This window comes from Silene latifolia, chromosome Y (assembly GCF_048544455.1).
Source record: "Silene latifolia isolate original U9 population chromosome Y, ASM4854445v1, whole genome shotgun sequence".
NCBI classification, from domain to species: domain Eukaryota; kingdom Viridiplantae; phylum Streptophyta; class Magnoliopsida; order Caryophyllales; family Caryophyllaceae; genus Silene; species Silene latifolia.
In genome coordinates, this window is record NC_133538.1 from 196,284,520 (window position 1) to 196,309,585 (window position 25,066).

Sequence of the window (25,066 nt, forward strand, 5' to 3'; positions counted from 1 at the left end):
CATCAAGAGCGAACACCGATTATAAAACGAATTTAATTAAATAATTAAATCAAATCCGTACTTGAAGGATTAAAATTACATCTCATAATTTAAAAGTGAATAAATGAGATTAGAAAATTTGCGGGTGTTACAACCTCCCCCACTAAGAAAAAGTTTCGTCCCCGAAACTTGAAAGGAGTTAAAGAGTGTTGATAGGGAAACGAGATTTCCTTAATCGAAGAGGTGAGGGTGCTTAATGCGCATAGAAGATTCGGTCTCCCAAGTCTCCTCCTCGAAGCGGTTGCAACGCCGCAGAACCTTCACTAAAGGCACCACTTTATTCCTAAGGCGTTTTTCCTTCCTATCAGTTATCCGGATCGGTCTCTCCTCATAGGTCAGGTCTGGTTCGATCTCTAAAACTTCTGGTTCGATCACATGCGCGGGGTCACTAACGTACTTCCTCAGCTGGGATACATGGAACACGTCGTGAGTCTTACCCATCGAAGCGGGTAGCTTGAGCTTGTAAGCCACTTCGCCAACTCTCTCAACGATCGGATATGGTCCTATGAACTTAGGACTAAGCTTGCCTTTAATTCCAAACCGTTTCACTCCTTTCATTGGAGACACCTTCAGGAAAACCAAATCACTAACCTCGAACTCCAAAGGTCGACGGCGAACATCGGCATAAGACTTCTGACGATCCTGGGCAGCTTTCATACGGGACTGGATCAACTGAACTCGATCGATAGTGGCGGCAATCACATCTGGTCCAAGGGCCAACACATCTCCAGGTTCATCCCAACACACAGGGCTACGGCAACGACGTCCGTAAAGAGCCTCAAAAGGAGCCATCTTGATTGAAGCGTGATAATCGTTGTTATATGAAAACTCAACCAAAGGTAGATGTCTCTCCCGGTTTCCCCGAAAATCCAAAGCGCAGTGCACGGAGCATATCCTCCAAGGTTTGGATTGTTCTCTCGGATTGACCATCGCAGCAAGCATGAAAAGCAGTGCTCATCAAAGAACCGGTACCTAAAGCCTTCTGCAGAGCCTTCCGAACTTAGAACGAACCTCGGATCACGATCGGATACTATCTCCAAGGGAACACCATGATGTCGTACCACCTCGGCAACGTAGGTCTCTCAAAGAAGTCGCTCCAAACTCCAAGTATCGCGAATCGGGATGAAGCGAGCACTCTTGGTTAAACGATCCACCACAACCCAAATACCATTCCTACCAGATACAGTCCTCGGTAGAGCCATTACGAAATCCATAGCCACACCACCGCCATTTCCATTCGGGAATTGGTAGTGGTTGCAACAAACCTCCGTGTCTCTTATGCTCAAACTTGACACGTTGACAAGTCATGCATCTACCCACATAAGCAGCAGTCTCATCTCTCATATGCGGCCACCAGAAGTGAAGCCTTAGGTCCTTGTACATCTTGTCGCCACCAGGATGCACTGAGAAAGGAGTTTTATGAGCCTCATCGAAAATCTTCTTTCTCAAATCATCATCCTTAGGTACAACCCAACGACCCTTAAACTTCAAAGCTCCACTAGAGTCATTAGCAAAGTCGACAGCTTTCCCAAGACCCATCTTCACACGGATCTCAGCAACAAAAGAGTCAACCAACTGCTTCTCACGGATTTCCTGAAAGAGGTCAGGTTCAGCCACCAAGGAGTTAACACAAACGGCAGGATCATTGAGGACCACGCCAATGGACATTTTCTCGAACTCGCGAACCAGAGCTTCGGGTAAAGCAGAGCAAGGGATAAGGGAATGAACATTCTTCCGGCTCAAAGCATCAGCAACAACATTAGCTCTTCCTTCATAGTACAACAGCTCCAGATCGTAGTCATTCACCAACTCAATCCAGCGTCTCTGCCTTGCGTTCAAATCCTTTTGCGTGAAAATATGACGCAGGCTCTTGTGATCAGTGTGAACCTTACACTTCACACCATACAAGTAATGACGCCAAATCTTAAGAGCATGAACCACAGCAGCTAACTCCAAGTCGTGGGTAGGGTAGTTTACTTCGTGAACCTTCAACTGCCTAGATGCATAGGCGATCACCTTACCTTCTTGCATTAGCACACAGCCTAACCCATGCTTAGAAGCATCACAGAACACATTGAAGCCAACACCGTCTTCAGGCAAAGTTAGCACAGGTGCAGAAGTAAGACGCTTCTTGAGCTCTTGGAACGCCTTTTCGCAAGCCTCGGACCATAGAAACTTGGATTCTTTTTTTAGAAGTTGAGTCATCGGACGGGCTAACTTGGAAAAATCCTTAACAAACCTTCTATAATAGCCTGCAAGACCCAAGAAACTACGAATCTCACCAACATTAGATGGACTAGACCAATCAGAGATAGCAGAAATCTTTGCAGGATCCACCTTAATTCCTTCCTTCGAGATAACATGGCCAAGAAAAGCTACCTCGGAGAGCCAAAACTCACATTTCGAATACTTTGCATACCACTTCGCTTCGTCAGATGCCCAGAACAATCCTCGATGTTCAACATGTTCGGCCGGACTTAGAGTAGACCAGAATATCATCGATGAAGACCACCACACACTTGTCAAGGAATTCTTGGAAGGTACGATTCATCTGATCCATAAACACCGCAGGGGCGTTGGTTAAACCGAAAGGCATAACCTTGAACTCATAGTGACCATACCTTGAGCAAAAGGCGGTCTTATGAATATCGGACTCGTACAGTGGGATCGATGGTAGCGATCTCAGATCGATCTTAGAGAAGACGGAAGCGCCCTTCAACCGATCAAAAGGTCATCGATACGGGGTAGAGGGTACTTGTTCTTTACTGTAACACGGTTAAGCTCTCGGTAGTCGATGCACAACCGCATAGAACCATCCTTCTTCTTCACAAAGAGGACAGGGGCACCCCAAGCCGAGGAGCTAGGGCGGATAAAGTCCTTCTCGATCATCTCATCCAACGCTTCGTAGTTCCCGTAACTCTCAAAACAGGGGCCATACGACACGGGCTTTAGCAATCGGACCGCATGCAGGCACCGATCGATAGAGAACTCAACATCTCGCTCGGGAGGAATACTGTAAGTCTTCGGGAAAAACATCGGGTACTGCGTTCATGATACGAACCTCCTTAAGCTCGGGTAACTCGGCAGATGAGGAAACAGAGCATAGAAACACTTGACAACCCTTCCTTTGTAGACTCACCGCCCAAGGCGTAAACGATCTTTATACCCTCCCGACGTCTACCACCATGGTGGGTAACCTCGGCTACGTTAGGACTCTTCAAGGAAATCTTCCGATCTCGGACCGGAAACGAGCGTCATAAAGGGCCACCAATCTATACCAAGGATCACATCGAACTCACCGGAGGGAAGTCCAAAAGAGTGGTGGGAAAGACCTCACCAAAGCGATGAGAATAGGCACGTCAACATAAGCCTTAACACAAGATATAGCTTCACCAGAAGGTAAAGATATGGGAACGGGCTCGGCAGAATGGATACCGGGGATGCTTTTTGGCCGAATTTAGAAGATATGACGGATATAGATGCACCAAAGGTGTCAAACAGAATAAAAGCATGACGTCCGTAAACAAGGTACGTCGGTAATCACATCCGGGTTAGCCTCGGCATCGGCTCGGCTCAAGACAAATATACGACCTTTACGGCGAGCAAAGCACCTCCGATCTTTGCGATCGTATGTAAAGCAAAGCAGTTAGTCTTAACCATTGATGTACCAAAGATCATTCTTCGGGCATCTCTGTTAGCTTTATGACCCGGTTCATTGCACTTGAAGCAGACAATAGGGTCACCACCACAAGTAAGCCCAGGATGATAAGGGTCACCGCAAGAATAGCAAACGGCATCCTTCTTCACGAAGTCTTTCTTCTCACGTCTTCTTCCAGCAGGTCGGGAGGTAAAGTGAGGTTTCTTAGGTCCGTAACCTCCGGAGATTTATTCTTCTTGGGAGCAGAATAAGTAGGAGAAGAAAAAGGCCTCTTCTGAGATGGTACATTAACAGGGGCAGCCTCCTCCTTGATTCGAGCTAAGGATCTCTCATTTAGCAAGGCGACATTGTAGATCTTCTCTACGGTATCCATGTCTTTAGGCATCAAATGAGTGACCTCGACTTTCAGCCTTCTGCGATAATAGAAAACCCTTCGGGCCTCATCGGGGAGCAGCTCCTCAGCAAAGTGCGCAAGATCGTTGAAAAGGTCGGTGAAGTCTTGACCGATAGGTTTCCCCGCTTGCATTCCATGAACTCTTCGATCTTAGGTGTTTTAGTTCTTGGTAAAATCTTCTCTCAAGAATGGTGACGAATTCGGTCCATCCGAACCCAGGTGCTAGTGCGGCTGCTGAACCAACAATCCTCCACCAATGGTCGGCTTCACCTTGCAGATAATGGACGGCAAGGTTCACCATGTGCTGGTTTGGGACCTCGCAGATTTCAAACTGTCGCTCCATCCGTCGATCCATGACCTTAGAGCCTCGTGGTCAATGACACCCTTGAAGAAGGTCAATCTGCTCTTCGCCATCGTCCTGGGCACTCGGGAAAATCGAACTCGCGTCCACCGTTTCCTCTACCGCGTGGGGCCAAGTCTTCGATCCTGTTGGTTAGGTGATTAAGCGAGTTGATGATCGCTTGGTTGATTGCCGCCCGATCCGGAATCTCTTCCTGTTGACATCCACGCCCACGTCCACGTCCGCGTCCGGCCATCTTAAAAGAACGTTAACACTTAGTCAATGCTAAGCACTGATTTGCAAAAACAGATAAACTAGCATCCAAGTCCTTATTGGTTTCTACCCATCTCTCACTAAATTATTTATTAGGCATAATCCTACAGATCAATGTGTGAGCGTCGGGAGCAAAGTGATGCTCGATACCAACCGTAATCCCCTATAAATCTAGTACAAAACAAAGTGGCGGAATCACTGTCGAACGGGATTAATAACACAGTGATAAAAGTCTAACTGATAAAAATTGAGAATATAAAATTCTCAATTATGAAGATTTGCAAAGCTCGGTCAAATACAAATGCCACTTTCCTAGAAAAAGGGCTAAAACAAAAATCCTCAAAGTGTTCAATCGAAAACATAAAGGAACAGAGTAGGATCTTCGGACTACTCGCTAGCTCTCACACCGATATCCCATCCATAAGAATACCGTCATGTTATAAACATAACATACGATCGATGGGGAGTAACTAGACGTTCTCCCAGCCATGTTACACAATATAAATGGTATAGAAGAAATAATATATCAAAATAGATTGAAGTATTATAACAAAAGTAATTAAAATATGATATCAAAATTACGATCGAACAAACAAATCGCATCGCATGCTTAACAAAGAAAATTCCTCAAACAAATGAATGGAAATAATATAGTTCAGCTTAGATTTTAACATGGGCACATCGCTAAAAATCGTAGACCCCGCTCACCTACCATGTGCTAATTGTTGGGGACCCGCTCACCAACCCACTAGTCACAAACCATAACGGAACCCTCGGCCGGTGCCTAAGTACATGTACATGACTCTACGACAACTGTACCAACGGAACCTGCTCGGCCCGGGGTAACAAATCAAATGGTGGTAAGAAAATAGTATACCTCAGTTTATTATTCCTTGCCTTCCCTCCAAATATTCCAAACTCAAAAATACCCAAAAGGTAGTATCTTATTTCAAGGTTTGTAAGTGAACTACTCTTTTATTATCTTGAGTGAAAACTTAACTGTATAATTATAAGGTATAAAATGATTTCGAAGTTTACATATGATAAAGCTACTGCTTTATACTTTAAATCAAGTCTAAATGAAAGTACTTTATGAAGATATGTATTATTTAGGCCTTTATTGAGACTTAGTCATAAAAACAGTTTTACAAAACAGAACAGCCTTACGGTAAAATTCATAATTAAATATATAAAAATAGAAATGATGCAAGGTCAATTTTCATGGTTTCCAGAAGGTTTTAGCTACAACTTTTATTCTTTGATAAACTTGTAATGACGAAAGTAGTAGGGGTATATAAATTGATTTGCAGAATCAGTCATAAAATGATAACCAGAATGTCTTAATTTATAAATCGACTTTTAGAATATATTTTGAGGTAAATTAAAATTTTACAGGATACTAGACATCCTAAAGTTTATTCATGAAATATATAAGCTTATGTTTCGAAGGATAAATATGTTTTTCAAATTAAACTTTGAGCTAAAGACAGAATTGTTGTATTCTGGATAGATGTTCACAAATATTTTCTTCTGATCAAACCACACGTCCAAATGTTATGAAATTTTTTGTGTAGATCCTAGTCTTGAAAATAACAGGACTTTATTCACAACATTTTTAATTATTCGAAATATAAACAGGGGATATAAATTTTACAAACAGACTGTCAGAATCGTTTATCAACAAATTTCGGTTTTGACTAAAACTTCCAATTTACTTTAAATTACGAAATGAAGGTTTCGAGGGCTAAAAATTTAACACAACCGTAATATATAATGTCTCAGCCTTATATTAAAATTTCATAAATTGTTAATTTAGTATAAGTATTTTAAAACTAATTAAAACAGTCCAAGTATACTATATTTGCAAGAATTGCAACAATAATGTAAAATACGAAATAAATACTTTAAATGCAAAACAATTACTATAAAAATTCATGGTGACTTATAATATGTCAAATGTTCCAGAAAAGTAATTTATAGCCATTTTACTCATAATTTCGAAATTAGTTATTATCAATTTATAGTCCAAATTATTAGTAAGTCCTCTAAATGTCAAAGTTCTTAATACAAGCAACTACAACAAATATATGGTAACACCGAGTAACGTCCTTTGTTACCTTAGTTGTCAAGGTCCGAGTCGATTAAATACTCGCCTTCTTCTTGAGTCTTCTTGATAACCTATAAAATAAAAACACATATGGTATATTGCACCATATGTCACGATTAAGTATATGAAATAAAACTATGATGACTATAAAACTACCTTGACTATTATTATTACTATTCTTACCAAAGAAGAAGAGATTACCAATAACAATTAGAGTTTTGAAGGAAAGGAATAGGATGAATTCTCTTGATATGTTTCTCCTAAATTATGGTGGAAAACAAGCTTGTAAACTAGTAAAAAGAGTAGGAGAATTGATTCAAATTGCAAGAGCTTTGAAGTATGAATTGTAGTAGTTTGTAGTAAGAAATGAAGAGGAAAATGGAGTCCTTAAAAAGAGCAAGTGACCAGCCAAAGCAAGGCACAATTATTGGTAAATTCCACCCAAAAATAAAATAAGGAAGCTATGAAGAAAAGGGGCCGAACTATGGTATAGATTAGGGTTGTTTTTGCAATAAAATAAAATGTAGGAGGCAAGCTAGATGGCCTCTAAAATCTGGTGGGTGTATTATGTAGGGGTCACTTTGATCTTATAATATATGTATAAGACAATTACAAAATATTACGGGTTTGACGGAATTAAATTCCGAGTCAAAAAGGACAAATTACGCATCAAGAGCGAACACCGATTATAAAACGAATTTAATTAAATAATTAAATCAAATCCGTACTTGAAGGATTAAAATTACATCTCATAATTTAAAAGTGAATAAATGAGATTAGAAAATTTGCGGGTGTTACAGTATGTCTAAGTAGTGACATGTTTAATACGCAATACTCCATAGATGGCAATGGGTATGGTCTGCGTAGGGTCCTATAGGATCCATATCCATATCCATATTATATATGTTGGATCTATATCAGACCTATATCCACAGGGTTCAAAATTTTCAGACCCATATCCAGATCCATAAGATCCAGAGGATCTGGGTAGGATATAGGTCTTAAATGGGTCCGTTCATTTTCAAATTTTTTCGTTAATTTCCTCATCTTCTAAATGTATTTTCACTATTAAAATTACATAAAATGTATTAGAATGTTTAATACAATTATGGATATAAAATTTGTCGATATTTATCATGATAAAGTAACAAATTACCGTGTAAATTTTTATTTTTACGATGAAAAAGTTATTTCTTGTTTCTCAAATATTTAAATTAGGTTCTAAATTCGTTAATGACTATGAAATAGAAAACTGACATAAGTGAATTGAATAAAAGATAAGAAAACATGACTTCTATAAACATTAATTATTCTTATATATCTAAAAATCTAAAAATAAAATAAAAAATATGGATCTGGGTAGGGTCTGGATCTTAACGACCAGATCCATATCCATATCCACGTAAATTTTTCTAAATTCATATCCGACCCATATCCATTGGATCCATAAAAATTACATCCATATCCGCTCCATCAGGATCCGATCCAGCGAATATGGGTAGAGTCTTGAATCCACTGTCATCCCTACTCCATATATAGGAAAAAAGGGAGATTACAAAAGTTGATCATGGAGTTGTTGGACTAGCCAGCTCCCCATGTGCAAATAAGTTGATCATATCATCAATTAACCTAATTTCTTAGAAGCAAAATAACCTCTTTGATAAGCAACCTAATTTTTTCAACTCAAAATAACACATTTCTCAATTATCTTTCGTCTTTCATGCTGCTTGTAAGTTTGTAACACCCCCATTTATCCATGAGTCTTAATTAGGCATTCCTAGATAAAAGGGATTGTTACCATCTGAAACGAATCAAACCGAGAAAGGCCTCATTTCACCCGGTTTTGGACCTCGTCACAATTTGAGGTCTAACACCAAAACCGTCTAAGAAGTCATAGCTCCAACCGTCCTAATCTTGTTAATTTAGCCGTCTTTTAGTGCGACATTTTAGGCGTGTGAGGTGAACACCCTAAACTCACCCTATTGTACTAATCTTCAATTTGACACGCCTAAAATGTCGCACTGAAAGACGGCCAAATTAACAATTTATATACCACTAAACACACTAATTAGCACTAATTATAAACTAGTACAATAGCAAGCAAGGGATCGAACCCAAGAGAAGATGGGTTTTGCGAAAGTGAAATTAAAAGGGTAATTAGAACAATTGCAAAGAAGTAACAACAATTAAGTAAAAGGGGGGGGGGGGGGGGTTTGGTTTGGTTTTAGTTGTAACAAAAGCAAGACAAATTCAAACAAGAGTGTAAAGCAAGTAAACAATCAAGAGTTTAAGATGGAAATTAATCAATATTAAGAGAGACTTAACCCGACTCAAAGTTTGGCACTTTAGTTGACAAAACCCTTCAATCAATCCTTCAATTATATATTATCACCCTATTGTGAAGATAAATCTTCTAAATCTCCTTAATAATGGCCAAATGACAAGGAAATCACACTTAATCAAATAACCCAACTTATCAATTCTACCAAGTAGAAATCACATACATTGGACAAATTAATAATAAGATATGAGCACAAGAGATTCAATTGGGGTAATTAGACACAATGAAATCACAATTAATGCCCAATTACAAGTTAATCCTTTACTTGCTAATTAAGCCAAGAAGAAATCACATTCATTAGCATAATAACAAGGTGTTGCAAAGATGAGATTACAAGGAAATCACACTTAATAATCTCAACAACAATAAATTAAGGAACTTGATTAATTAAGCAACAAGGAAATCACACTTAATTACTCAATATAAACAAGGATTCCAAAATTCAAACAATAAACACTAAAGGATTAACAATGATAATTAAATCTAAAGAAGGATTAAAGGATCTTACAACCAAAGTTTAAGCCTTGAGTCGGATTAAGATAGGAGATTAGTTCTGCATAATTAGATCTAAAACCCAATTCAAAAGATGAAAATATTCCCAAATTACAACCTTGATTAATTAAAGTGAACAAAAGATGCTTAACCTAACTGCAAACATTGTATTTATAATCCCCCGTAACCTAGTAATTAGTGGGCTTAATAAAAGGGAAGGCCCGTAACAAAAACGCTAACAAACGCCATCAAACCCAGAAAACTCGCACGGTGCGAGTTCTGGTGTCTGGAAACTCGCACCGTGCGGTTTCTCTGCTGGAATGCGTCTTCCTTTCGTTCTTCCTTTGATCCTTTGGATGGCTTTCTTGGTGCATTTCTTCAAGCTTGTTCTTGGCTCTTCCTTGGACATTTCTCTTGATCTTTCGGCTTCCTAATCTTCACTTGAACTTAGGCTAAATGGTGAAACATATGGAATTGGCTAAATAACGCCAAAAACGTCACAAACCGCTACCAAATGCTACCAAATGAGCTCAAAATGATGCCAAAATGTAGTAGAAATAGGAGCTCATCAAACACCCCACACTTAGCCCTTTGCTCGTCCTGAGCAAACTAGAATAAAACTAATCACCACCTAGGCCAAGAAGTATGGGCACTCCTAATTTACCACTCTTCATCTCACTTCTTCCTTCTTATATCATCCCTCTTCTAAGCACATGGTCACTCTTCTTTCATAGCTTCAACAAGTGAGTAAGTGACCCAAAAACCACCAATATGAACCTCTCTTCTCTCACGCCCCTTCCTTATGTCATCCCTCAACTAAGATGGTCCTAAGTCCACCAATTCATCCATACATCCTTCCCAAAACTCAACACTTCCTCCTTATTACTCCCCCTTATCACTCCACTTGGTAATACAAGGCTACCATGGTCACTAAAGCCTCTCCTTTCAACCAATTTGGCAACCTCAAACACCTCCATTCTTCAACAATTCACAACAACTCAACAACTCATCAATCAAAAAACAACTTTCCAACAAAGATAATACAAGTCAACACAATCCCATGCTTCAAGTATGCCAAGCACTAGTAACAAAGTAAGCTTCCAAATCCCCCTCCTAGTCTTGGCATGTCACTATCCTACCCTTCCGGCCTTCTTTGACACCTCCCTTATGTCACCAACACCATGTAGGAAGTAGTAAAAATATGTGACAAAACTTGAGAGTTTCAATCATTTTTCATTTTGCCTAAATCTCTCATTTTGCCTAAACCGCCCGCCCTTGCGGATTTTCGGTTTAGCATTTTCCTCACTTCTACTCTCGTGGCTCGCACTCATTTTTTCATTTTGCCCAGAGCGCCCTTTCGGGTTTTCACTCCGTCCTCGGCCACTTTCCCATTTTTGCCTAGGATGCCCTTTCGGGTTTTCATCATAGCCGGGTTTTTCTTTTTCTTTTCTTTTTCTTCTTTTCGTTTTTTTCGTTTTTTTTTTCTTTTTTTTTTGAAATGAAGTACAAAGCATGGAAATGAATATATAACAATATATACATGATAACAACTCATGCCCACCCCACACTTAAATCTTCAATTTGTCCCCAAAGTGTGAGGTGAACACCCTAAACTCACTTAAGAGTGTGAGCTTGAGGCACCTCCAAAGTCCGGAGGTCCTCCTCTTCTTCTTGCTTCTCTTCTTCTTCTCATCCTAGCCCTTTCGGCTCTTGTTTCCTCAACCTTAGCCTCATTGTCCCCTTCGTATTGGGTGGGGAATTGTTGCATGGATTGAGCATTCATCACGGCCACCATATCAAAAGTTGCGTTTGAAGTATAACGCTTCTCTTCCAAGTCTTCTTGATAATGGTGGTAGCGGTTTTCGGTGATTCCCCACCGAGCATTCTCCATTAGTTGCATTTGGGAGAGGGTAGATTCAATGTTTGAGACACGGTTGGTAATGTTGGTTTGCCATGATTGGAAGGCCGGGTAGTTGAATTGAGGGTCCAAAAAAGGATATTGTGGTTGTTGTTGTGGCATTTGGGGAGGAGTGAAATGTGGCTCATCAAAGGCGGCATTAGGCATGGGTTCATCAAATGCTGCATCATGAGGCATGTCACCAAAAGTCAAAGCCCCCCCCACTTGCGGTTGCTCTCCTCCCTCATCCTCTTCCGGCTCAACTACTTGGGCTCTATCAACCCAAAGGTACACAAAATCATCATCGGGGGGCATGTAGAAATCCTTTGCACTCCCCCAACCCAAGGGTGAGTCGGAGGGACGGGGTAAATACATATAATGCTTGGAGTTTAGCCCACCCATGCACCAAATGACCAAGGGGGCGGTCTTGTCAACCACCTCAAGCATTTTTTAGTGCTTCAAGTAATGGAGGTCTATGCGACCGTTACCTTCAAGTTCGAAAGCATTGGGTGGAAATGGTACACCCGTCTTTTGCACAATTAATTCGATCATGCCCCCAATAAAAATGGTTCCTTTGGGGTTCTTTTCTAATTCAAGGCACCCACTCACAAATAAGTCCACCCAATCCGGCGCTCCCCTCCCTTCCGGGGTCATTGACCAAAGACATTGAATTTGTTGGTATTGCATTTTGGTGGGTTCGGTCATGACCAAGAAATTTGTATTTATGTGACGGCTTAGGAGGCGTAAGACCGGGTTGGTGATGGTGGTATTCTTTGAGTTCCCGTGACGTACATCACCCGTAATATCGTTCCAAAAAGCACTCATCAAAGGTTTATCAAGTTTTTCTTTGACGGGGGCTTTGGTGATATGGAGAGCTTCTCGAACCTCATCATAAGTCATGGTATGGACAAGGCGACAAGCCCGGAATTTGATCCCCGGGACCTTGTCCCTACCCACTTTCACTTTTTCCAACGACGAAAGAAATTCAAGAGTAACACCCCTCCAGGTGTATGCGGCCATGTGAGTGTAGGCCTCAAGGTCAACCTTTTCTAATAACATTTGGGTCAAGTCAAGCATTCCCAATTTAGAGAGAATGTTTTGGTCCAAGAATTTGGTTTGCACAATGGTTGACACGGAAGCAAATTTTCTCCAATTTGAGAGGGTCGTGTCTCGGAGGCCCTCCTTACCCGAATACTCCTTTTCAACATGCTCCGCGGCTCCCTTGGATCCTTTTGAGGAGGAAGCCGCAGTTTCTTTGCCCTTTCCCATTGTAGAACACTTAGAATTTCAGAAAAACACAAATTTTGAAGAAAGTTTTGGGTGAGGCAAATGATCAAACACCTAATATGCACTACAAAATTTGTTGTGCTAATTAGCTATTTGCTAGAGTAGAAACACCTCACTAGTTAAAGGGTTGTTTAAGAGCGATTTCAACACAATAAAACAACTAAATGTCGAATTTGAGGCACTCAAATTCGAAATCTAGCAAGAAATGAATGACAAGGAGAAGAATAAGGTGTTTTACCTCCCTTTGATCCTTGTTTGTGTCGTTTGGTGAAGAATGCTACCCAAAACTGCTCAAATTCGTCCCTTTAATCCAACTTGCAATCCAAAATCTTCAATTTCTTCAATTCGTTCAAACCCTAGGTCGAGTTGGTGATGGTTTGTTTGGGTTTTCTGCAATTCACCTTACCCAAATTGATGTTGGGAGATAAGAGTTGATTAAACTTGAAGATGAATGCTTGATTTGGGTGATCTGAGAAGGATTTTGATGGTGGAATTTAGGGGTTTAGGGTTAGTGAGGAAGATAGAGGTAGAATTAGGAGAATTGGGGAAGAATAAGTGAAGAGTATCGTGCGAAATTTGAGCTGAAATTCGCATATTCTCAGAAACTCGCACGGTGCGAGTTATGGCCTCAGAAAAGTCGCACCGTGCGACTTTGCTGCTGGATGTTGATTTTTTGTTGCTTAATTCTTCACTTTAGCTAATTCTTTTACCCATTATTCTTCCTTACTTTCTTCACATATGCCCTTGAGTTGATATCCTAACACTAAAACACACATTAAACCATTCTAATATGCCAAAAACATTAGTGAAAATGCAAATGATTTAATTTATTATGCAAGAAGTAAAGGATGTAAGGAATTTAAACATGCAAAATGCAATATAAACAATGAAATGCGGAATTTAAATATGCAAGGGAAAGAAATATTTACAAACTTTTGCCGTTTATTTAACGTCGATGGCTCGACAAAGTTGCACTTTCATCAATTTGAGTAGATTGGATCAACAAGATGGAGTGTTTCCACTTCACCCACTTCAATTCCTTCATGATAATGCTTTAGCCTTTGCCCATTCACTTTCAAAACTTTCCCGGATTTCAAGCATTTGATTTCAATCGCTCCATATGGGAAGACACGAACCACTTCATATGATCCCATCCACCTAGACCTCAATTTCCCGGAGAAAAGTCTAAGTCGATTTTGAAAAAGTAAGACTTTCTCTCCCACTTGGAACACTCTTCTTGAAATCATATTGTCATGTCATGCTCTTGTTCTTGCCTTGTAAATGGAAGCATTCTCATAAGCATCATTCCGGATTTCTTCCAACTCTTGTAGTTGAAGTTTCCTATGAAGACCCGCTTCATCCAATTGCAAATTAAATGACTTGACCGCCCAATAAGCTCGATGCTCAACCTCCACGGGTAGATGACATGATTTCCCAAAAAGTAAGCGGTAAGGTGACATCCCGATTGGCGTTTTGTAAGCTGTGCGATAGGCCCACAAGGCATCATCTAACCTCAAGCTCCAATCCTTGCGGTCGGGATTCACCGTCTTCTCAAGGATAGCCTTAATCTCCCTATTAGAAACCTCGGCTTGACCGTTGGTTTGAGGGTGATAGGCGGTTGAGACTTTATGAAGTACCCCATACTTTTTGAGAAGAGCTCCAATGGCTTTGTTGCAAAAGTGAGTGCCCCGGTCGCTTATCAAAGCTTTTGGGAAACCAAATCGAGAAAAGATGTTGGTTTTGATGAATTCTCCAACCACCTTTGCATCATCGGTATTGGTGGCCTTAGCCTCCACCCACTTGGAGACATAGTCCACCGCCAAAAGTATATAAACATTGCCACAAGAGGCGGGAAATGGTCCCATGAAGTCAATACCCCACACATCAAATATTTCACAATAGATCATGGGTGTTTGGGGCATTTCTCCTCTTTTTGAAATATTACCAACTCTTTGGCATCTATCGCATGTCTTCACCATGGCATGAGCATCTCGGAATAATGTGGGCCAAAAGAAACCGCTTTCCAACACCTTTCTAGCCGTTTTCTTGGCTCCAAAATGCCCGCCACAAGCATACTCGTGACTAAACCGAAGAATTGGCATGATTTCGTTGTCCGGCACACACCTCCTTATCACTTGATCGGCACAAAATTTCCACAAATAAGGATCATCCCACACATAGTACTTGGAATCACTCTTGATTTTGTCTCTTTGATGTCGAGTCAAACCGGGTGGAAATTTTCCAAGACCGAGTAATTCACGATATGTGCATACCAAGGTTCGGTAGTCTTCAAGGCAAGAAGGCCTTCATCCGGGAAGGTCTCCTTTATTGAACTTTGTGGTACTAAGGAGTCTTCTTGGATGATTCTACTAAGATGGTCCGCCACCGTGTTGGTAGAGCCATTCTTGTCTTTGAGTTCCACGTCAAACTCACTCAAAAGTAATACCCATCTCATCAAACGGGGCTTGGATTCTTTCTTAGAGACAAGGTGCCTCAAAGCGGCATGATCCGTGAAGATGATGACCTTGGCTCCAAGAATATAAGATCGGAATTTCTCTAAGGCAAACACCACCGCAAGAAATTCTTTCTCGGTAGTTGTATAGTTCCTTTGAGCTTCATTCATCATTGTCGATGCATATTGAATAACATGAGGTGCTCTTCCTACCCTTTGGCCAAGTACCGCGCCAAGGGCATAATTGCTTGCATCCGACATGATCTCAAACGGCTCATTCCAATTGGGAGGTTGAATTATAGGTGCCGAAATGAGCTTCTCCTTGAGCATATCAAAAGCTCCCTTGCAATCTTCACTCATGACAAATTCACAATCCTTTTGAAGTAGCTTGCATAGAGGAGCGGCGATCTTGGAGAAATCCTTAATGAAACGCCGGTAGAACCCGGCATGACCTAGGAAAGACCTCACTTAACGCACATTAGTAGGATAAGGCAAGGTGCGAATGGTATCGACCTTTGCCTTATCAACCTCAATTCCCCTAGAGGAAACAACATGTCCCAACACTATTCCTTCCTCAACCATAAAATGACACTTTTCATGGTTGAGTACAAGGTTGGTTTCAATACATCTTTGCAAGACCCAAGTGAGATGACTCAAACAATCCTCAAAAGATTGGCCATGAACGGTAAAATTGTCCATGAATACCTCAATAAAGTCCTCAACATGATCCGAAAAGATACTCATCATGCACCTTTGTAACGTTCCCGGAGCATTACAAAGACCAAAAGGCATCTTTCTATAGGCAAACGTTCCAAAGGGACATGTGAAGGTTGTTTTTGTTTGGTCCTTGGGTGCGATTGGGATTTGAAAATACCCCGAGTAGCCATCCAAAAAGCAATAAAAAGCCTTTCCCGCTAACCTGTCCAACATTTGATCCATGAAGGGAAGCGGGAAATGATCTTTTCGGGTCACGGCATTGAGCCTACGGTAGTCGATATATACCCTCCACCCATTTTGAACTCGAGTGGGGGTCAAAACACCTTCATGATTCTCGACTACCGTTAGCCCGGATTTCTTTGGGACAACTTGGGTTGGACTAACCCATTGACTATCGGAGATAGGATAGATCATACCTACATGAAGGAGTTTGAGTACCTCTTTCTTCACAACATCCATCATTGGAGGATTCAAACGCCTTTCTGGTTGTCGGACGGGCTTTGCTTCATCTTCAAGAAGAATTCGGTGCATGCATAAGGTGGGACTAATGCCTTTGATGTCGGCCATTGTCCACCCAATTGCTTCCTTGTGTTGCTTAAGAACCCGGATGAGAGCTTCTTCTTGCTCCCTAGTAAGCTTGCTTGAAATAATTACCGGTAGAGTTTCTTCACTTCCTAGAAATGCATACTTTAAGTGGCTTGGTAAGGGCTTCAATTCAACAGTAGGACTCTTGACAATAGAGGGAACAGGTTTCTCCTTTGGTAGCTCTTCTAACAATTTGGAAGAAAGGAAGAAAAGTTCCTGGACAGAGGGAAACTCGCACGGTGCGAGTTTTGGGACTGAGAAACTCGCACGGTGCGAGTTCTCTGCTGCCTTCCGGATTTCTTCCTTTTCTTCCCATTCTTCCATTGGGGGATTTTCCTCTAGGTCCTTGATTGTTTCCTGCAAATCACAAGACAAAGCATACCCCGTATCCTCTCCAACCAATCCATTAGTCAAAACAACATTTAATGGATCAACTTTGCACAATTCATACACGGTTTGCACAATTGGCTCAAAAATTTCAAGAAAACACAAATATGAAGTCTCGGATGGGTATTTCATAGCCTCATGTATGCTATACTCAATATTTTCCCCCTCAAATTCCATTGTGAGGCGTCCACTAGATACATCAATCTTGGTATTAGAAGTTCTCATGAAAGGCCTTCTCAACAAAATGGGAGTGGAGCCTTTCTCGGGTTCCATTTCAATCACATAGAAGTCGGCGGGGAAAAGCATTCCCCCCACCTTCACCAAGACATCCTCCACAACCCCTTTAGGATAGATATTGGACCTATCGGCCAAAGAAATGACCGTACGAGTCGGTTTCAAAGGTCCTAACTTAAGTGACTCATAAAGGTAATTGGGCAAGACATTAATGGATGCACCTAAATCAAGCATAGCATGTTGACAATCCAAATCACCAATTTTACAAGGGATGGTGAACATGCCCGGGTCACTACATTTTTGTGGCAACCGTTTTTGAAACATTGCCGACACATGTTCACTAGCCCTTACCTTTTTCATGCTCTTAGCCTTGTTGGTCCTCTTAGTAGTGCACAACTCTTTCAAAAATTTTGCATGCTTGGGTACACTACTAAGAAGATCAAGGAGAGGAATGTTTACCTCCACTTTATGAAAGATATCATAAAGGCTTGAAGTCTTCTTGTCAACTATCCTTGTATCATTCAAAGCACTTGGAAATGGAGCTTGTGGCTCATATTCCGGAAGCGGTTCATTCACCCTCACGTGTTGAGGTGTAGATGCTTCCCCTTGTTCCACTACTACCTCAATTTCATCTTCAATCACATCCTCCACTTCATAAACAATAGGAAGTGGTCTTGTCTTCTTAGGAGCTTTGGGTGCCTCTTCCAACTCTCTACCATTCCTCAAAGAGACCGCTTTTGCTTGTTCCTTGTTGGGTGGAGGCATGGTGTGAGAAGGGAGACTCCCTCCTTGATTGGGTTGAGAATTGAGTGTAGTGAGGATTTGACCAACTTGGGTCTCAAGGATAATAAACCTAGAGTCGGTGAGTCGGTTTTGTTGAAGCACGGCATTTTGAAATTCCTTGGTGTTTTGTAACAAGGCTTGGCTTTCTTTTTGCATTGTCATTTGACTTATAGCAAGTGTTTTCATCATTTCTTCCAAGGAATTTTGAGATTGGTTTTGGCTTTCATTTGGCTTTTGAAATGAAGAGTTTGAAGCCCCTTTTTGGTTTTGATTTTGGTTTCCACCCCACCCCATATTTGGATGAGATTTCCAACCTTCATTGTAAGTGTTAAAATAGGGGTCAAACTTCCTAAAACCAATAGCCTTCACCGCTTCAATTGCTTCCTCCGTTTGCAAAGATGGACACCCATCGGTGGGATGAGTTGGGTCATTACAAAGACCACAAAATTTCACATGAGAAGTACTCCCACCACCTTTTGTGAGTTCTTTCACCAAATTAGTGAGAAAGTCAACTTTCTCCTCCATATGGTTGAAACCTTGCCTTGAAGAGAATGTTCCACTTGATTTCTTAATTCTCCTCCCAAAATTCCTAGAGCTTCCTACCAACCTTTCAATCAACTCATTTGCTTCTTGGACCGACATGTATTCAATTCCACCTTGGGTGGCGTCTTTAATCATCCTAGCATCATCCTCAAGTAAACCACCACAAAAGTTCAAGAGAATGTCGTGGTCGGTATACCCATGGTATGGGCAACTAGCAAGAAGTTGTTTAAACCTCTCTCAATACTCATATAAGTTCTCCCCATACAATTGTTCAACATTACTTATTTCTTTCTTCAATTGAGATGAGAGACTAGCGGGAAAATACTTTTCTAAGAAAGCCCTCTTCATTTGATTCCAAGTGGTGATGCTCCCGGTAGGGAGATAATAAAGCCAATCATTGGCCGCGTCCTTGAGTGAGAAATGAAAGGCCCTTAGTTGAAGTTGCTCATCGGTAACCCCATTTGGCTTCATGCTTGAGCAAACAACATGAAATTTGTTGAGATGCTTGTTAGGATCTTCCGTGCTAAGTCCATGAAATTGGGGCAATTGGTGAATGAGCCCGGACTTCAACTCAAATGTGGCATTTTCCGTCAAGGCCGGAAAGGAGATACACAAGGGTACTTGTGTGAGATCCGGGGCGGTAAGTTCCTTAATAGTTCTACCACGTCGTGGGTTCTCTCTTTCACCATGCCCAAGTGGTTGTTCGTCCTCACGATCACCCATGATGATTTGAATGGGTATGGGTTGTTCAAAAGGGATGTTGTTATCTTCTCTTTGGTCTTGTTGAAAACCGGGATCAATTTCTTCAATAACCGGGTTGTTTCTTCTAATACCTCCTCCTATCCAAGCAAGTGATCTTTGAATCTCCGGATCGAAAGGAAAAAGTGGTTCACTTGAATTCCTAGTATTGACCATAAACAATACTACACAAGAGCACACAATCAAAAAGTTCACACAAGTGATGAAAAAGACACTAACAACAAGAAACAAAGACTAACTAACACAACTATCCTAAAAACACAAATAACAAACACTAGCAAAACCGTTACCTTCCCCGGCAACGGCGCCAAAATTTGACACGCCTAAAATGTCGCACTAAAAGACGGCCAAATTATGTTGTGGGTGTTTATTGTCGAGACATTTTGGGTATGTCGTAATTGCAATGATCTTTGGTTAAATGATTAATTTGGAGTTGTGAATCTACCATAAAATTGAATTGGGAATGAAGTTCATGCCTTGTTTGTGTCAGGGGAAGCAGCTTGCAGTGCAGTTTCAGCCTGACCAGTTTTCGTAAAAGGACCATAACTTCCTCGTTTCTTAATCATTTTGGGCTTATGACCTACCGTTAGAACCGTAAGAAGATAAGATATCACCTCCAATTTGTTTCACCTCATGCTCATGTCTAGAACACAAGTTATGACCATTTGAAGTTGACCCTTATTGAAGTCGAGTCCTAAATTTGTTGTTTTGTATTGGGGTTTAGGTTTCTTGTTGGCTATGCTCATTAACCTTGGTTCTAATTCTTCTATATGGTGTGTTGACACTTGTTTATCGTTGGAGCCCCTTGCCTATGTCTCATTCATTATTTATCGTTCATTTATATATTTCTCACATGAATTATAAATGTGTAACTTATTATTTATTTACGTCATAACTATATGAAATGACATATTTTATTTATAATAATGACTTTAATTCATTCATTCTCATTTATTTAGCGTATTTCAATTATGGGTGATTTAATCTACTTGAATAATTGGATGAGCCATATCCATGTGAAATTGCCATTATATTATACTTTTGCTTGACTTATAATTATACCACACTTGTGTTGTTCTGTCAAGTGCGGGTTTATCTCACTCTTTGCCCACTTCTTTCGTGCCTGACGAATTTGGTTTACTTAGCTTCCGTTCTGTTGCCTGGGCCTTAGATGTGAGATATTTATTGCATACTGAGAAGTTAATGATTTAGTGTGGTTCTTAGGTGTCTACTTATGATGGTGTCATATTGTGTAGCATACTAGCTTGACTATCCTTACGCCCCAGTTGTGCTGTTCTGGCAAGTGCGGGTCTAACCTACTTGTACTGTTCTGGCAAGTATGGTTTATCTCTTTCCTTTTTCACCCCACTTATGCTGTTCTGGGAAGTGTGGGTTATCTCATTTTATTTCCGCCACTTTCGTGCTGTTATGGCGATTGGGGTACTCGATTTCCATTCGGTCATCGAGTCTTGGATGCGGGCTGTTCTGCCGCATGTCGAATCGGAAGTGTACAGTCCGAGACTCTGGCCAGATTTAGACTAGGACCGTATTATTATCGTAGTCCTACCAGGGGAATCTGGATTTTAGAGAGTAAAAGTATTGCATAGTTATGAGTCTTACATTTGCCATTTACCGTGAGAGTGATACCTTTTGATTGTTTGGATGGTAAGAGTCTTTTGGTCCTATTGAGCACTAGGGGTGAGATGCAAGCCACCTAGTATCGATATGATCGGCGGAATTGATGTTCCCATTCGTATTTATGGTGAGATGCAAGCCATAAGTATGCCTGCGACATTAGTAGCCACGTCCCGTCTTATATGTTAAAATGATTTTAAAGTAAATGGCTACTGGTTTTCATTATTCACATGTATTCTATTGTTGGCCTTCTGTTACCCATTGCGCATGATATCTATGAATTGCTTAGAGTTGTGTTACCATGTATGATGCATTGGTCGGTTTGTCTCACACGTATGTCTCATATGCCATTGTTCTTGTTTAACCTCACATGTATTGGATATTGTTCACATGTATTGAATATTGCCTATGCCTCATATGCTATAATATGTTCTTGTTCATCTGTGTTTTGATATAATATGGCTGGGAGAACCCTGAGTTACTCCCCACTGACTGTAACATTCCTTTTAATGAATGAACAGGTTGCAGGTTGGTGCTTATTTAGGGTTTACGACGAGTGAGCTAGCGATCGTTGTACTTACAACGATTTCCCTACACGTAGTAGTTTCTAGTAATGTATAGTACCATATTATGTGTTATCAAGGGATCGGAATCCCTTGCATTCATTTATTTAAGTTAATATTTGTATAAAAGCCTTTTCTTAACTTTCCATTTCTTTATGTTTTATTGAACCCGCGCATTGAACTTAAAAAGTTTTAAAAATTTCATAAGTTCCGCTGCATTACTAGTTTTATGCTATGTTTATTGCGGGGGTTCACAATAATCATAATTTGATTATAATTCTTCGTTAAACAAATTTCATGTTGAGATTGTTTTCCACTTGCATAGCATATTATTTTATTATTAATACTAGTATTGTTATTAATCTCAAATTTTTTCATTTAAAATGGAAGTGTTTTACAAAAGTTAGAAAACTATCACATCGCTCAAAATAAGTAACCGAACTAAGTTTTATTTTGTCATTTACGAAGTCAAATATAATACAATACTTAATAATATCATTTATATACTATTTTATGCATGACGACATATAGCACTTCAATTCTATTATAACTAAAATTCATATTCTGATTTACTTAAGTTTACAGATATTGATTTTTATTTTTTTACATTAAATGTTTTATATACCTTATAACTATTCTCAATTTCAATATCAAAATATATATTTTAATATTTAAATTGGTTTTATTTTGTGCGTCAAGTGGTAAAAACACCAAAATTGTTTATTGTGAAGTATTGAAGATTTCGTTTTCTAACTCTTATAAATAAAATAAACAAACTTGGGATGAACATTTCGTGAACTGCCTTCGATACTATCAAAGGAGATTGTTCGATCTATCAGTACTCAATACTTGAGATGAAAATGACATTAAGTTCATTTTAATCTTTTCATGTTTGATGAAGTATGTTCAGAGCAATTTTAATTTTATAGCACGACTTACTTTTTAAGGTTATATATACGTAGTTCACTTGAATTAATAATTTTAATATGACGTTTTATATTCATTTGCTTTTTTTTTAGAATATGCAACTAAATACTTAGTCAAAATTACAATAATATATTGAAATATTACTAATTTTATTTCATGATCTCCTACTAACATATTGCAAAAATTATATGCGAAATATGTCGTTGTTAAGACCTTCTAACTCGACCCGTAACCCGTATAACCCCACTCTTATTTACTCCCTTCACCTCAATTACATTATCCCAGTTTGTATTTTTATTTTTAAAAATAAATTCTCTCAATTTTTTAATTAAATCCTAAACTAATTGTTGAATTTCCTAAATATATATACTCCATATTAAGTAAAGAGTAAAGATATTATATTACTTCTGTGTAAGTACTTGTCTTAGTGATTTTTTTTTAATTTATTCAAAACTAATTGTTGCATTTACTAAATATATTACTCCATAGTAAAAAAAAACTGGTTTATACAAATCAATTAATGTTTATTTAAGTTAACCCTCTACCATTTATTACCATTGTTTTTTTTTTTGAAGGGAAAGACCGTATACTTTTATTGAGTTATATCAAGATCCGCCAAGCTAAGGACGGAAGCCGGAAAATCGTTTACAAGAAAACGTTCCTCACCCTCACCCGTGCATAATGTAGCACACAAATGAGCAACCGTATTACCTCCCCGCTTAACATGATAAAAACCCCAACAAGCAAGAGAAAACGCTAGATCACACACATCTCTAATACATAAACCAAACGGACTCCGCATTACCACGTTCTTTTTAACGGCTCGCACCACATTAAGAGCATCTGTATCTAAGCTAAAATTGGTAATGCCCAGCCTCCTAGCCACCTCTAACCCGTATAACATCGCTTTTGCCTCAGCCATTTCCGCGGACCATCTCGCCTTTGTTCTCTGGCACGCCACCACCTTCATAGTACCGGTCGAGTCTCTTCCTACCACCCCCAGTCCCACTGTCTAGTCCTCTAACAACGCAGCATCCGTATTGATTTTTATGACCCCTTCATCTGGAGGCACCCACCCATCACTGCCAACTCCATCTCATACCTCCTGTCGCGCGTTCACTAGCCTAGCGTACCCCTGGTAATCCGACACCATGCGTTCAAAACCCATTATCACCACGGCTGGATTGCACGGTTCTTCCTCAAAAATCCGCGAATTTCAACTGGTCCACAATGCCCAAACTAAAGCCAGAAATTTGCCTCTTTGTTTGCCATTAATCTACTGCAATCCTCATTCTAGCCATTCGCCAAATAACAGGTAAGGTGCGTCGACCATAACTTCTCCAAAACCGCTGGCATCCCAGTAAGGTTTTGTCCACGGGCATGAAAACAGGGCGTGAACTTCAGTCTCCGTCTCGCCCTCACAAAACACACACACCTCACTTGGACAACAATGACAGCGATATAGATTAGAGTTAACTACCAACATACCCGCACGTCCCCTCCAGAGAAAATGAATAAGCTTTGGTGGAACTTGAAAACCCTAAATCAGCTTCCACGGTCCAGTTCCATGACCTGTACTCTATTGTATAACCCCCTCCAAATTCGGACCCATACCAAGACAGTAGCCCGTCTTTACCGTATAGTCCTCACTCTGACTAGGCCACTAGTATAGCTGATCATACGGACCATTCTTGCTTAACGGAATCTCATGGACCAAACTAATCTCTTCCTCTAGAAGCATAGCTCGTAGCTCGGTTTCCTTCCGAGTACCCGTCTCTCTATCAATGAACGCAGATACACAGAGAGATGGGTCCGCTTCAATGTTCGGGTTTAGAACTCTCCCCCCTCGCTCTCCTAGAAGCCACGACTCTTCCCATACTCTAATATATTCCCCGTTTCCTACCCTCCACTTTAGGCCCTCCAACAGCAAAGCTTTCGACCCACATAGACTTCTGCACGCGAAACTAGGGTCGTACCCTCGTCGTGCAACAAGAACGGAGCTGTGCTTAAAATATCGTGCCTTCACAACTCGACCAACCAGTGTCTTCGAGTTTGTCATAAGCCTCCGTATTTGTTTTGAAAGTAAAGCTTGATTAAACACCCGCAAGTCTCTGAACCCCATCCCTCCCATCGTCTTTGGCCTACAAAGTTTTTCCCAACGCCACCAATGGATTTTTCGCTAAGTTTACGTCGTGCCCCACCAAAATCTGGCCATATTCATATGCATCTCATCGATCAATCCTTCCAGAATCGCAAACAGGCTCATCATGTACATCGGGATAGCTTGAGCCACCGCTTTGATAAGAACTTCTTTGCCTGGCTTAGACAACATCTTCTCTTTCCATCCTTGCGTCTTTTTCCATACCCTTTCTTTCAGACAAGCAAAGAAAGCTTTTTTCGATCTCCCAATTATGGTAGGAAGCCCCAAATACTTCTCATGCCTCGCCACTTCCCGAACCCCTAACGTAGCACATAGACTCGACCTCACGGCTGGTAGTACCTTTTTGCTCAAGACAAATTCCGACTTTGAATAATTAATTTTCTGCCCGGATACTCTTTCGTATTTACTGATAATCTCAGCTATTGTCGAGCATTCTCTCAATGTTGCCCATGCAAACAAGATGCTATCGTCCGCGAAGAAAAGGTGCGTTAC

The 25,066-nt window shown here is 40.4% G+C and overlaps 2 protein-coding genes across 2 annotated transcripts; both read right to left on the bottom strand.

Moving 5' to 3' along the window:
* Nucleotides 1-210: 210 nt before the first annotated feature.
* On the bottom strand, nucleotides 211-831 carry LOC141629762 (uncharacterized). Its single transcript, XM_074442714.1, has one exon. The coding sequence runs from the start codon at nucleotides 829-831 to the stop codon at nucleotides 211-213; it is 621 nt and encodes a 206-aa protein (XP_074298815.1).
* A 23,245-nt stretch (nucleotides 832-24,076) lies between these two features.
* Nucleotides 24,077-24,544, bottom strand: LOC141629764 (putative mitochondrial protein AtMg00310). Its single transcript, XM_074442715.1, has one exon. The coding sequence runs from the start codon at nucleotides 24,542-24,544 to the stop codon at nucleotides 24,077-24,079; it is 468 nt and encodes a 155-aa protein (XP_074298816.1).
* Nucleotides 24,545-25,066: the final 522 nt, after the last annotated feature.